Raw genomic sequence first — 15,396 nt, 5'->3', positions numbered from 1 at the left:
TCTAGGTGTACACATGAAATGGCAAGGTAATCCCCTTGTGGCTTTGTTCTTTAGCTTTGCCTTGGGATAATTTATCCAAATTGTAGATGGACCTGCTCATGGGGTGAATTTGAACAAATTAAGCTCGACACTAACAGGTGGACTTCTACAACGAAGCAGGATACACATGAATGTTCCCGACTACAAACTAAATCTACTGACCATATGCAGTGTACAGTAAAACATGGGGCCATTCTGTATAGACACATTACCCTTCAATATACTTGTGTTAGTTGTATCAACCGGATCCCATTCATATTAATTATCTTGCTATTGAAATGATGACCTCCTGCCATCAGATGACGAACTCTGAGCTATGTTATGAGAAGAGGATCTCTTCCTTTTTTGGGTTTTCCATGTAAATACTCCACCCTGCCAACTATTTTCTCCGCCACCTTCAGCTTCATCTTTGATGGGTTCTAAGTGCTTGTACTTGCATCTTTTGGATCTCATGAGATCGTCACTATTTCCCTCACTCAGTTCATTCTCTGTCTGAACTTCTGGAGTTTTCTGCTCCGTAGCATTAGCAATTGTCATTTCATTGGTCTCAGCAATATTTTGCTCTCTCCACTTACCCTTTATTGCAATCTTAGACAAATCTTCTCCACCTTGTACAGCCTTCATCCATTGAATATCACTTAAAAGATCAGTGTAAACCACTTCTTTTCTTTTCCTTTTCCCAGTGATTTGACCATTTGCAAAATCTAACTCATTTTGGCCTTTGGATTTTTCCTGGGAAGATACAGCATATGCCCAATCAGGCACCTCATGCTCTTCCATCAGCCTTGACCGATAGTTCTCTCTCTGTCGTCTCTCTTCATCCATCTTCTCAAATAACCAAAATTCTTCATCGCTTCGAGCTGCTAGACGGTTGATTTCTCTTTCACTTGGTACATCGGCACCCAGTGAGTCTGTTCCTCTGCGCATGATTGCTTGCAGCATCTCTCTACGGTCTTGAGCTGAAAGGAAAAAAAAAAAAAATTGTTTTGTGAGTTTCACAACAAAGAACTAGTCTCTCAACTTTGATTTCTACCGTAAGTATCTACAGGCAGTGGGTAGCCATCATATTGAAAACAAGTGCCGATCATGGCACCCTAGAGTATACACAGAAGAGAGGTGTAGTGATACAGCAGGCCCTCCCATGAATTAACCGATTGAACAAAGTTTGTACTCAGAGAGATCGGCTGGCAAGGTCCATGGGGAGCAGCCTCTCAGGATAACTGCAAATCACCTGAAAAAATGGACTAATGCACAGGTTTATCCTGTGCATCTCTTGAAAGTTCATAAGAGGCAACCGGTCCTGAGGCAACTCAACAAATATTTGTATCTGGATCAGATATCTAAGTACACAAGAGAGGACAAACCTGTGGAAGTTGTGTTGAAGAGTCCAGCCTGAATAACCTTTGCATCGATACCCATTTTCTGCTTGGCACGTTCCAGAATCTCCTCCTCAATAGATCCAACACTAACCAACACAAAAACACGAACTTCCTTCTTTTGTCCAATACGGTGAGCTCGGTCCTCCGCCTGTTGATCCATTTGTGGGTTCCAATCACTATCAAACATTATCACAGTATCTGCAGTTTGGAGATTCAATCCAAGGCCACCAGCACGAGTACTCAACAGAAACATGAAGTAAGGAGAGTCAGGTTCATTGAACTTTTTGAGGAAAGCCCCTCGTTCCTCTGTCTTGGTTGACCCATCAAGTCTAAGAAATAAGTAATTCTTCAATTTAAGATAGATCTCTAGAATGTCTATTAGTCGTGTCATCTGGGAGAAGAGCAAAACTCTGTGACCAGTTCTTTGGAGTTTTGGCAGTAAGCGATCAAGGAGCTCAAATTTTCCAGATGATCTGATGATTTCTTCAGTATATATATTATAGTCGCCCCCCACAAAGAGGTATGGGTGATTGCAGCACTTCCGGAGTTGCATTGACAGGTTTTGGAGACTCTTGGATTTCCCAGTGCCTGCATAGATAATTTTTGAAAAATTAAGAATCCTATGCAATGAATTATTGAGTCAAGAATATTTTGAGGGAGTCAATTTGTTGTTTTATACTAATATAAACTAAAGTTTTATAAAATGGTTCACAGAGCAGGGTATAAATATAAAGACAATTTTTCTGGGGTTACTTTCAGTTAGAAAGAGAAATTAAGTTCCCACAAGTCAATGATTAAGCATTAGCTCTAAAATAGCAATCTTCTCACCAAGAGGGGTAAAAGCATAAGATAAACTGACAAAAACATGCATGATTGACTGTACAAGTTTAGCCCAAGGTCTCGAAAGAGGTGATTTTATCTTCTCTCACAGTGATTAGTGAATCTCCAAAATGAGGAGGTGGCTTTAAGACTCACAACAAGCAGAGGCCAGTTACCTTGCGAAGCCAGGATATCTAGACGACTATGACGGCCTACCAAAAATATCAATTTATTGGGGGCAAAGACAGTAGTGGTATAAGGTTAAAGTTCCTGACAATGTTAAAGCTCCAATGACTAATCATAATTTTTTTATTTTTGAATAATGTGAAAAAGATACAAAAAAAAAAAAACGAGAGAATACAAAAAATACAAAAAAAGGGCCAAAAAACAGCCCAAAAAAACTCATCCCGTGTCTCGAGGGAATGAGTCACCCACAAAAATATCATGCAAGTCACCCTCATCTGCACCAAAGAATCAGTAAGACACAGCACTTAGAATTACATGAACCCTAACAAAGGTCACACCCATACAAAGAGAACAAATCTCATCATAAATATGAAGAAACTGCCAAGGTGGAAGTGCCTGTCCCGTAAAGCAACTAATAACCTCACATTCAATAACAGGGGAGCAGTGAAACATTGCTCAGATAGAACTAGGAATTCCACTTTCAAATAGTCACAAACAACCAGTGGAACAGAGAAATATGAAGGAGCATTAAGCTTAAGCCAACCCTCCTGAGGAGGTGACCACTGCATAATGGAAGCATGTCTTGAGGACGAGAAGACAGCAACATCCTTCCAATGATCCCTCAGGATAGCACTATGGAGGTGCTGGAAAGCAATAACTTTACTTACAGTGAATTATAAGCTCAATGACACCTCCTATAGACCAGAATAACCTTCGAAGTCCTACCATTACAAAATGCATCACAAATTGCACAGCTGAGTTAGTTGCATCATAAATAGACGCAAGTGTCCGACATAAAGTTAGTTGGACAATGATATGTCATCAGGGGAACTCCCTTCTGGAAACACCTTTCTTTTTTAAATGTTCTGGTGGTTATGAATTTAGAGATTAAAATTTTTAGCTGTCTTATTTTCGTTAGTAAATAGATGAGAAAAGAGGTGAGAATGTGATTCACATTTTCTGAAGCGAGAATGACATCCTTTCCCCATTAAAAAAGTAGGCTAGAACTTCTTTTTTTCAGGTCATGAGTTGAGTGACTTCCACAAATTTGCCAACCTGACATTAGTATTTTCACAAGAAATGAACCTCAATCAGTGCATCTACCCACTAGAAATGATTCTCGTTCAACTGGACAGCCAAAGTACTGCCCAAATGGCATCAATTCTTTGGAGCCAGCTTAGATCCCTTTCAATTCAGTACCTTGGCCTTCCTTTGTTTACAAAAGGATTACTAAAGATTTGTGGAACCAGTAATTCAGAGACTCCAAAGACTTGCAAATTGGAAACACAAGTTGCTGTCAGGGTGGATGTATCACCTTAATAAAGGCTACACTTGCTAGAAGGTTGTGGAGATTTAGCATGGAAAAAGGAACCTTGAGGAGAAGGACACTCAAAATACAGCATTTGTGATGACGATTGGTTGCATCCAATTATTACTCAAATGTATGCATGGAAATAACCTCCTTTCAAAAGAATATCAAGTTTGGAATCAGATCTGGTTCTTGGGTTAAATTTGGGATGATATTTGAACATGAAACAGGATGCTCCAAGATGCTTTTCCATCTCTATATTGCCTAGCCCAAGACCCACAATACTGGTTGGTGAATTCAATTCCAGCCGCTCCAAGATAGCTCCCATGACTCTACTTTTTCAGACTTGCTAAGCACTCTTCCTAATGTCCATTGCAGTAGCAACAGGGAAGAAATTTTTTTTCTGGAGCTCAGTGAACTGTTGCTTCAGCATATGGGATTATTTTAAAGAGGGCAAACTGATGCTCTCCCATCCTACTGTGGTCTGGAAACTAGTTAGCCTCCCAATGGTAAAAGATTTTTTATGTTGTGTGCACTGAATTGGAAATCCTCACAACCAATCATCTAATCTGGTGAGCTTGCCAGCCCCAATCCCTAACCTGGTGTATGTGCAGCAAATCAGATGAAAGCACTGATCATTGCCTCTTCCAATGCCTGTTCGCCAATGAGGTTTGGATGTCTTTTATACATAAGATTTGGTTTACCGTTATATATTCAGGGAAATCTTGCTGATTGGATTTTTGAGTTATCATCTTTTCATATTGGTCACTTGAGTTCCAATCTTTGGAAACTTCTGGCTCTTGTGGTGCCTTGGGTTTTGAGCTTGAGCGAAATGACAGAATTTTCTATCAAAAGAGAGTTCAGTGAGAACTGTGATGAGGGGTGTAAACAGTACACGGATGAAATAGAATAAGATTGTTCCGTATAACATTCCGATTATCATTTTGGTATTCTGTATCCGTTCTATCCGATTATTTTTAAAGGTGTTCCAATTCTCTTTATTAACACGGTTATCAGCTGGGTAATTAAATGAAAAAATAGTAAAAATAAAATAAATAGATAAAATTTTTTAAATTTTAAAAAAACATTACAATATGTTTATAATGTCCAAAAATATTAAAAAGTCATATAATATCATGCATAATAAGCTCCCCACACAGGTATGTAAAAGATTACAATAATACCCTTACATAGTCGGTAATCGGGTATAGAATAAGTATTACCTGGTTATGTTCCGTTTAACAAATGGGTAAACAGATAAATCAGATAATATTTATTGTTCCATATCCGTTCCGTTTAATAAACAGATGATAGAGAAATGGACAATTGGATAAAATTGACACCTAGAGAAAACTATGCACACCTTGGCCTGGACTCAATTAAAAAAAAATTAAGTGACTATAGTGGAACAGTTCTGCGAATGAATTGAAGATTCTTTGCTGGCCTTACCCCAACAAAATTTTCTGAAAATCATATTTGAAATCCTTCCCCTAATGGCAGTTTGAAGTTGAACTTTGATGGAAGTTCCAAAGGTAATCCAGGTTGGATGACTTTGGTGGGGTCATTCAGGACTCTGATGGTAAGACTCTAGTTACTTATTCTGCGCTATTGGGAATCATTGATTCAACTGAGGCTGAAGTTGATGTTGGAATTATGGTTTCAAATATATTATTTATAAAATAAAATTACCATGATATTAGAGGTGTGGGGCCCACTTCTAGATGCTTTGTCTTTGAATGTTCAGTATAAGAAATAATGGCCAACACATCCCCCTGTAGAGGTAGATTAATTGGGTGCATTGACTTAGTGGACACATCCCTTGGGAATAAGGAGATGTATCTCACTTGAGGGGATGTATCTCTCCTAAGGGGATGTATCCTTATGAATAGTCATTAGTGCCACAACCTTTGGAAATCTATAAATTCCTCCATGGTCTTACAAGTGAGGCTAAGGCTATTTGCACACCCAGTCTGGCTGAACGGGAGCAAGCTTATCACTTGTAAACGAATTACTAAAGGTTATCCTGTTCACTTCAAATATTATTTATATTCTTCAAGATGAAAGGTATGCTCTCTTGATTTTTATTATTTCAATTCTATGATATATGTATGGAGAATTTAATATCTATTTCTATGATGTTTCTTTTATTATTAGTAGACATCAAGTCTAACAAATACAAGTGCATAATGCCTCTGCTGGTACCATAGAGATATATTCTAATTTTCTATATTTTTTCCATATATTTTTTTTGGATTTTTTGGCTATTTATTTGTGAATGGAAATAAGCCTAGTTTAAGCTTATTGGGTTCTTGCGCCACAGGCGGGCCTGCCAATGCGGGCTTGCCAACACGCGGGCTGCTGTTTAGGCATGCCTGTTAACACGCAGGCTTGTGCAGTCCGGGTCTGTAATGACCCAGGACCATGAACCAAACCGGGTTTTGCTAATATAATGAGCCATAATGTTTTTTAAGAGTTGTTTTGACCCAAAATTTTATTTTTAATGGAATTTCCATGTTATTTGGAATTTATTTGGCTATTTGAGATCCAAGACTACAAGTATGAATATTTATATATTGATATTTTATAAATAGTTCATATCTAATTCGTTTAGTTGTTGGATAATTATTTCCTTACTATAATTTCTTGAAGTATTTATATTTTGTCTTATTGCATGCCTTGTTATATATTTATGTATTTTTATGTGAAAATTAATGAAATTATATAATTTTCAAAATCCCCAAAGGGTAATGCGAGTTGTATAATTAGATTAGTATATTGTAAATTAATTCATATGAATCCCCAAAGGATAAGTATGAATTAATTTATTTGTTTGTTTGTTTGTGATATTGTTGTTTGTTTATTATGTGTGGAATGGTTTACCTAGTAACTCTCATGAATCCCCAAATGGTAAGTGGGAGTACTAGATGGCTGAGATGATGGTCTAATTATGAATGTTCTCCCAAATATTGTAATATTTTCTGGACGACAGGAAAATCTAGTAGTGGACATAATTTTGTTGATTCCCTAAAGAAAAATGTACTTGATGGGACTAATTATGTGAATTGGTCACAACAGGTTGACTTAATGCTACGAGGCTATAGGTTTGATAAGATTATCAAAGTGGATACTCCTCCTCAAAGACCTTCCCGAATAAACTACCTCAATAATTTGAAACAATATAAGAATGACCTTAGAAAATTCAAGGAGTGGGATGATGCTAATGAAATTTCTAGGTCACATATTCTTGGGGCTCTAGGTGAGACTCTCTTGATGACTTATTTTCATGTCCCCACTACAAAAGAGATTCTCGACCAGATTGAGGCTAAATATGGTAAAAAGTCATCTACTCACATCAATAACTTATGGCAAAAGTTCACTCGTGCCAAATGTGCAGAAAATGTTGATGTGAGAAATCATGTAAATGACATGTTTGCCATGGCAGATGAGTTATAATATCATGGTAGACCAATGGATGAAGAAACTAAAGTGGTCACCATTATCAACTCTTTACCCAAATCTCTCAAATATATTCAAGATTTTTATTCTTTGTCCAAGACAAAGTGGACTATATTTGATTTGGTTAATATGATCGACCACCAGTCCGAAAAACTCAATCCAAGTATTAAGTTAGATAAACCTTCACCTAGCGCTAACGTAGTTTTGAAGCCGAAGAAGAAGAATTTTAAGAAGGGAAAAAACTTTCAATTTCAAAGCTTCAAAGGGTTGAAGTACATGCAAATCAACGTGTTTGCTTCTTTTGTAATAAGCCAGGACATATAAAGAAGTATTGTAGAGCTTTTAAAACCATACAAGAAGGGCAACAGGAGAACACTAGTGAGTCCTTATCTCTTGAAACTTGTACTATTTATATCAAGCCTTTTAGTTGGTGGGCTGATTTTGGTACAACTGTTTATGTATCGAATGAGTTGCAAGGCTTCAAGGAGCTAAGAAAGATTAAGGACAAAACAAGCTTTATTTACATGGGAATGATGAAAAGGCCATAGTGGAAGGAGTGGGAACTTACTGGTTAAAGCTTGTTGATAACAAGTTTTTTTATTTAGAAGATTGTCTTTATGCTCCTTCTATGAGAAGAAGTCTATTATCTGTATCTTGTCTTGAGAAACTTGGATTTACATTTTACTTTGGAAGTGGAAAGTTTCTTATGTTACAAGATGATAAAGTAATTTTGAGAGGTTTTCGAAATTCTGGTCTATAACAATTGCAACTTAGTGGAAATATGGTGTTCAATGTTTCTACTTCTTCGGATATTAAAGAAAATGAATTGTATTTGTGGCATTTACGACTAGGGCATATAAACAAGGAAAGAATTACAAGACTTGTGACACAAGGATTATTGAAAAAACTTTCACATAATGATTTTCCTATTTGTGAGTGTTGTATATATGGGAAAATGACAAAGATACCCTTTTCATCCAAAGGCTCAAGAAGTTCTCATGTTTTGGATATTATTCATTCTGATATATGTGGACCTATGAACGTGTATACTCGTAATGGTCATTCGTATTTTATCACATTTATAGATGATTGCTCAAGATATGGAAGAGTATATTTACTGCATAGAAAAAATGAGGCCTTAGATTATTTCAAAACCTTCAAATTGGAGGTAGAAAATGCCACAGGAAGGAAGATCAAAACATTGCACACCGACAGAGGTGGAGAGTATTGTCCGGAGTTATTCTCTGAATTTTGCAAGTCAAACGGGATTATCCATATGTTTAGCATGCCTTATACACCTGAACAGAACGGTATTGCTGAAAGGAGAAATCGAACCTTATTAGAGATGGTAAGATCTATGATGGCACTTGCAAATTTGCCAATTTCCTTTTGGGGCGAAGCACTATTGACAACTACCTATATCTCAAATAGAGTGCCTTCAAAGTCAGTTGAGAAAACACCTTATAAGGTATGGTCGCGCAAAACTCCTAGTCTTAACCATTTTAAAGTATGAGGATGTGTTGCTCATGTTTTAAAACTTGATCATAAGGACAAATTGAAGGCTAAGACTCGAAGATGTTTATTCGTTGGATACTCTGAACATTCGAAATGATATAGGTTATATGATCCCAAGGAGAAGGTGATTATTGAAAGTAGACATGTAAAATTCATTGAGGATAGATTTGATTGTGATGAAGATTTAGGTACGAAGTCTCACTTGGAAGAATATGTTGAAATGTCTTCTTCTGAATCTCCTTCTAATATAGATAATTCCACCCAAACGGATATTCGAAAAGGGACTAGAGAAAAAGAACCTAGTCAACTCCTATCATCTTCAGATTTTTATACCTATGCTGGAGAAACTTATGAAAGAACGAGGTTGAATGAAGATGTTACTGATCCTGACAGTTAATAGCAAGCACTCCTTGATGTGGATTCCGACAAGTGGAAGTCGGCAATGGAAGAAGAGATGGACTCTATGTATAAAAATGAAGTTTGGAAACTTGTTGATCTTCTTACATCGGTTAAGCCCATTAAGTGCAAGTGGAATTTTACAAGGAAGAGAAATGTTGAAGGTAAAGTTGAAAGATTCAAAGCTCATCTTGTTGCCAAGGGTTTTACTCAACAATACGGGATTGATTATGATGAAACATTCTCTCCTATTGCACGAATACAGTCTATTCGAGTTCTCTTTGCATTGGTTGCATATTATGACTATGAGTTGTTTCAAATGGATGTTAAAACTGCTTTTCTAAATGAAAATTTGGATGAGGAGATTTATATGGAACAACCACGTAGATTTGTTAGACCTGGGACTGAAGCACATGTATGTAAGTTGGACAAGTCTATTTACGGTTTGAAACAAGCCTCAAGATTATGGAATATCAAGTTCAATGAAGCAATTACAGTGTATGGTTTTACTCAGAATCCAGAAGATCATTGTGTTTATATCAAAACAGTGGGAGATCGCATTGCCTTTCTTACTTTATATGTAGATGATATTTTATTAGTCGGGAATGATATTCAGTTACTCCAAGGTATAAAGACATGGTTATTTCAGACATTTGATATGAAAGACCTTGGGGAAGCTTCTTATAATTTTGGCATTAAAATTCTACGGGATAGAGCTTTGCGAAAATTGAGTTTGTCTCAAAAGAAGTATATTGATACTCTTCTGGATCAGTTTCACATGTCCAACTGTATACAAGGTAAAGTACCTTATGATAGCACTAAAAAGATGAGTTAGGTGGGTTGTCCTTCTCGCCTCAAAGATAAGTTGGACGAATCTAAGTATCCATACACTTCTATTGTGGGGAGTTTTATGTATGCTCTTATATGTACAAGACCTGATCTTGCTTATGCTGTTGGGGTTCTTAGTCGGTTTCAAGTTAATCCAGGTTTCACTTACTGGGAAGGTGTTAAATGGGTAATGCGCTATCTAAAACGAACAAAGTCATATGCTTTGACTTATCAAGCGGACAAGTTGGAATTGATTGGTTATTCCGACTCAGATTATCAAGGATGTATTGATACCCGCAAGTCTACTTCTGGTTTTATCTTTATGTTTGGCGGAGGTGCCATTTCTTGGAAAAACAAGAAGCAAGACTGTGTCGCGCAATCAACCATGGAGGCAGAATATGTGGCTATGAACTTAGCTACAAGGGAGGTAGTCTATCTTCGCAAATTTTTGCGAAGTCTTCTAGTGGTAGACTGTGTGGAGCGACCTATTCCTCTCTTTTGTGATAACGCATCTGCTATTGCTATCACGAAAGATCCGAAGTGTCACTTCAAGGCTAAACATATTGAAGGAAAATACCACTACATAAATGACATGCTGAGGAAGGAGGAAGTTGTTATTTATAAGATATCTTCTTTGGACAACTTAGCTGATCCACTAACCAAGTGTCTTCCCGTGACCAGTTTAACTTTCCATGTGGGGAACATGGGTTTGATTTGTTTATAATTGATGAGACCAAGTGGGAGAACATTGTGTTGTATGCATTGTGGCCTCAATGCTTTGTAATACTATGTCATGACATTGTAATTTATATTCCATGGAATGACCATTTTGAAAGAATGCATATGCTTTTGTGTGATAATATGAGTACTCAATGTATGCCTTGAGATTTAGCTTCCCTATTAGGTATGCACTTGTACGTGTATATGTGAGGGTCTCAATAGAGAATAACGGTTGAGTCTCTAAATTGTCCAGGCCAATGGGACTACATAGGCACAGTTTCCTTTTACAGCTAATACTCATGCTGGTATAGAGCTTTACCCTGAGCTCCTCAGGTACTGAGTATGCTATGGACGGTGAGATGCCCTGATGTCCAACTTTTCTATTAGGTATATACTTGTATGTATATACGGAAGGGCCTCAATAGAAAGTTAGGGTTGGATGTCTAAATTATTTAGGTCTATGGTACTGATTAGGCACAATTACCTTAGTGGCTAATACTCGAACTGGTACAGAGCTTTACCCTGAGTTCAAGTCTGAGTATGCTGTGAATGGAGACCGCTGAATTGGCAAATTTGACAAGTATGGATTTGGTTTATTCCCCAGCCTTGGATATTTAAGATATATATTATGTAGGCCCAGGTTAACTACACATATATATTAAAGTGTTTAAGGTAATGCCTACGGTCATGGTATGGTTTTATGTGTTAAGATAAATTTTCATGTTTTTTCGAAAATCGGAATTTGAAATGGATTTGAAACCAAGTGGGAGTTTGTTGGAATTATGGTTTCAAATATATTATTTATAAAATAAAATTACCATGATATTAGAGGTGTGGGGCCCACTTCTAGATGCTTTGTCTTTGGACGTTCAGTACAGGGAATAATGGCCAACACATCCCCCTGTAGAGGTAGATTAATTGGGTGCATTGACTTAGTGGACACATCCCTTGGGAATAAGGAGATGTATCTCTCTTGAGGGGATGTATCTCTCGTAAGGGGGTGTATCCTTATGAATAGTCATTAGTGCCACACCCTTTGGAAATCTATAAATTCCTATATGGTCTTACAAGTGAGGCTAAGGCTATTTGCACACCCAGTCTGGCTGAACGGGAGCAAGCTTATCAATTGTAAACGAATTACTAAAGGTTCTCCTGTGCACTTCAAATATTATTTATATTCTTCAAGATGAAAGGTATGCTCATTTCAATTCTATGATATATGTATAGAAAATTTAATATCTATTTCTATGATGTTTCTTTTATTATTATTAGACATCAAATATAACAGTTGATGCCCTTTCCTCTCTTATAGTTGAAGGGGATTTGAAGAACATCGTTGCTTGGGCTAGTAAGGAGGCTACTCCCCCATGGCAGTTTGATAATCATTTTCAGCATATCAATGATTTGACTGGTGACTGGCAAGTAACCTGGCAGCATGCATTGTGGTCAGCTAAATGCTATTCTGGATTCTCATGCTAAAGGCAGAACATCTATCCAACAGCCATGCATAAGTTTTGTTTCTTAATCTGCTGATCTATTTGCTTCCTTGGGATCTCTTTTTTTTTTTTGACTGTTTTGTTTTGGTTTTTCTTTAATGAAATTTATCCTGTGAATCAACCAGAAATAATTTTTTTTACAGAAACTCCTGTTTAAAGGAGTCTTCACTGTTGAGTAATTAATAATTAAGAATTATTGCTCTATTTGAGTTTTAATTAACCTCAGAAAGGTAACTATTCAAATAGTTATAAACAAGGTCATAAGAGACTAAGTAAATAAAAGGCTCAATCACCTCTATCGTCATTCATCCAAATAGAGGAAATCTTCAGAATATGTTAAGGAATAGTCCCACATGGATTAGTGAGTACAAAGATCTTGAGGTTATTAGTTGGGAAAGAGGCTTCTTAAGTTGGCTAATTATTTTGCGATGGGCCTTGGACCCAACTTACATGGTCTCAGAGTAGGTACTCATATGTGCACCAAAATTATCCACTTGTAGAGACACAAAAGAGGGCCTACACCTAAATTATCCACTTGTAGAACCATACAAAAGGGCCTAAACATGAGGGGGAGTGTTAAGGAATAGCCCCACATGGATTAGTAAGTACAAAGTTCTTGAGTTTATTAGTTGGGAAAGAGATTTCCTAAGTTAGTCATTTTGGGATGGGCCTTGGACCTAACTTAACATGGTATCAAAGCGGTTACTCATATGTGGGTCTCCACCTTCACTTGTAGAGCCACAAAAGAGGGCCTACTCCTAAATTATCCATTTATAGAGCCACAAAAAGAGTACCTACACCTAAAATATCCACTTGTAGAGCCACAAAAGAGGACCTACACCTAAATTATCTACTTGTAGAGCCACAAAAGAGGGCCTACATGTGAGGGGGAGTGTTAAGGAATAGTCCCACATGGATTAGTGAGTACACAGATCTTGAGTTAATCAGTTAGAAAGAGGCTTCCTAAGTTGGCTAATCTTTTTGGGATGGGTCGTGGACCCAACTTAACATGGTATCAGAGCGGGTACTCATATGTGGGTCTCCACCAAAATTATCTACTTGTAGAGCCATAAAAGAAGGTCTACACCTAAATTATCCATTTGTAGAGCCACAAAAAAAGGCTTATACATGAGGGGGAGTGTTAAAGAATAGTCTCAAATAGATTAGTGAGTACAAAGATCTTGAGTTATTAGTTGAAAAAAAGGTTTCCAAAGTTGGCTAGTCATTTTGGGATAGGCCTTGGACCCAACTTAACAAAATTGAGAGACCACAAACAAATATACCTGAATCCAGCCCAACCCTTCCTTCAGTTGTCACCTGCTGGTAGTATACTTTCTGCCAGGCTGATAGATCACACTTAAGAACAACCTGCGTTTTTCCAGGAAGGTACTTCTCTACCTCATCCTTCTTCCTCCTAAGCAAAAACGGTCTTATAACCTGAAAGCCCACAATAACCAATTAAGTATGCCAATGATTCAAGATGTCGGTCAATCTGCAACCATTCCTTTCATCTTTTCTCTCTTATATTTGAGTATTTCAGTCAAACCCAGAAGTTGAAACAAGAAAGACAGGACTCACATGGTGTAAACGCCGAATTATGAGCAGTTCTTCTTCATCTGTAATGACAACATCACATCGATCTGCAAAAGGTGCATTGAACCACTCCTCAAAATTCTCTTCTGAATTAAAAATGCTTGGTAAGAGAAAATTAAGCAGGGCCCACAACTCCTGAAGGCTATTCTGGATAGGAGTTCCAGTCAAGAGTAGTCTACGTCGAATTCGATAACTGCACATAACAAATATGTCATTCAGAGATTTATCACTTTTTTTAAAGGTGAGATTCATAAAAGAAGTAGATGGAATAATTTAGCCAATTAACCATAAACAAAAAAAGGATAAGAAGACTGCATGATACATAAATTAGTCCAACGTACCCTGACAGGGTCTTTGCAAGGGCACACTCATGATTTTTCAACCGATGCCCTTCGTCAACGATCATATAAAGCCAATGAATTTTTTTAAGAAATGCTTTATCTCGCATAATAAGATCATAGTGTGTGATGAGAACATTAAACTTTCCTTCCCCAGAATACTCTTCTCTCATTGCTTTCCTCTCATCAAGACGTCCATCATACAAAACAGTCATGATGCTGGAACAAAAGAACAACACTTTCAACTGAAGAACAAGATAAAAATTTAATTTCTCCAAAAAAAATTAGGATAGCATGTTGATGCCTACCCAGGAGCCCAAGTTGAGAATTCATTAACCCAATTAGGTAGAACTGCCTTCGGGGCAACAATCAGATGCGGCCCTTCCACATTCTTGTTCTCCATTAAATATGCAATTAATGATATGGTTTGAATTGTCTTCCCTAAGCCCATCTCGTCAGCTAGAATACCATTGAGATTGTTATTGAACAAAGAAAGCATCCACTGAAGTCCCTCCAACTGGTAAGACCTTAATTCTCCACCCTGAAGCATGGATGGTTGCTCCGTAACCTGAGTTCAGAAAGTTACATCCTTTAGTTTGTGAACTATACTGAAAATTTGAATGAGATTATAACAAGTTTCCACATCCAAAAAAAATAAAAAATCAAGAAAATAATAATGCCAAAACTACATCAACACATTCAAACTTTGAAAACTGACTCCATTAAGCAACATTAGTGGTTGAAAATGTGATGGCTCTCTACAAAAGTCACATGGGCCACCATTTATGAGTAATTGACTCTTGGCAGACTAGACAAAAAAATTTAAAAGCAGAAATTGTGCAGGCCAATGAAACTCATATTTTCTGCTCATTGGAAAGTTGCATAGCCAAATTCATGAGAATGTATACCTTTTCTTGAATTGAGTGTATAGCGGAGTTATACTGTCGCTGTCCTTCAAGTAGATCATTTGTTTTAACATGGCCACTTGAGCTTGTTTCTAAGGCATCCACATCTTCCTCTGGCAACAAATCTGGAAGATCTTCACTCTTAGAAGCAGATTGGTCATCTGCTTCTGAACCTCTTAGAGTCTTGATGTTTCCAGTGTGTGCTGCATCCTTCTGCCTTTGAACAGCAGCTCCGAGACGAACAAGTAGCTCATTGGTTTTTGAAAGAAGCATAGTTAAACGTTCGTTCTTGCTTTCTTCTACCATCTTCATATATGCTTCTTGATCATCTGCTTTTAGAGCTTGCATCCTCAATTTTTCTGCCCGAGTAGCTCTTTGCTTTTGCCTTGCATGGAATGCCTGCCGTGTGTAGAAAAT

General features: G+C 37.3%; 1 protein-coding gene across 2 annotated transcripts in view; it reads right to left on the bottom strand.

Moving 5' to 3' along the window:
- Positions 1–34: 34 nt before the first annotated feature.
- The window catches only part of LOC137955296 (probable ATP-dependent DNA helicase CHR12), a 36,493-nt gene continuing 21,131 nt past the window's right edge, over positions 35–15,396 (bottom strand). Inside the window, exons 6-12 of one of the 2 annotated variants that reach the window (XM_068802168.1) lie at positions 14,983–15,378; positions 14,383–14,642; positions 14,078–14,293; positions 13,722–13,929; positions 13,427–13,580; positions 1,404–2,006; positions 35–998 (exon numbers count right to left, since the gene is read on the bottom strand). In XM_068802168.1, the coding sequence (XP_068658269.1) occupies positions 310–998; positions 1,404–2,006; positions 13,427–13,580; positions 13,722–13,929; positions 14,078–14,293; positions 14,383–14,642; positions 14,983–15,378 (2,526 nt within the window). In that variant the 3' untranslated portion in view covers positions 35–309. The remainder of the gene's footprint in view (positions 999–1,403; positions 2,007–13,426; positions 13,581–13,721; positions 13,930–14,077; positions 14,294–14,382; positions 14,643–14,982; positions 15,379–15,396) is intronic. The other variant, XM_068802169.1, reaches the window with a different exon arrangement.

The sequence above is a fragment of the Aristolochia californica genome, unplaced genomic scaffold (assembly GCF_029961685.1).
Source record: "Aristolochia californica isolate CCGP_79_NKW_82.1479 unplaced genomic scaffold, dmAriCali1.0.hap1 SCAF_2, whole genome shotgun sequence".
NCBI classification, from domain to species: Eukaryota; Viridiplantae; Streptophyta; class Magnoliopsida; order Piperales; family Aristolochiaceae; genus Aristolochia; species Aristolochia californica.
The sequence above is the reverse complement of the archived record's forward strand: the minus strand, read 5'-3'. Positions and strand labels throughout refer to the sequence as shown.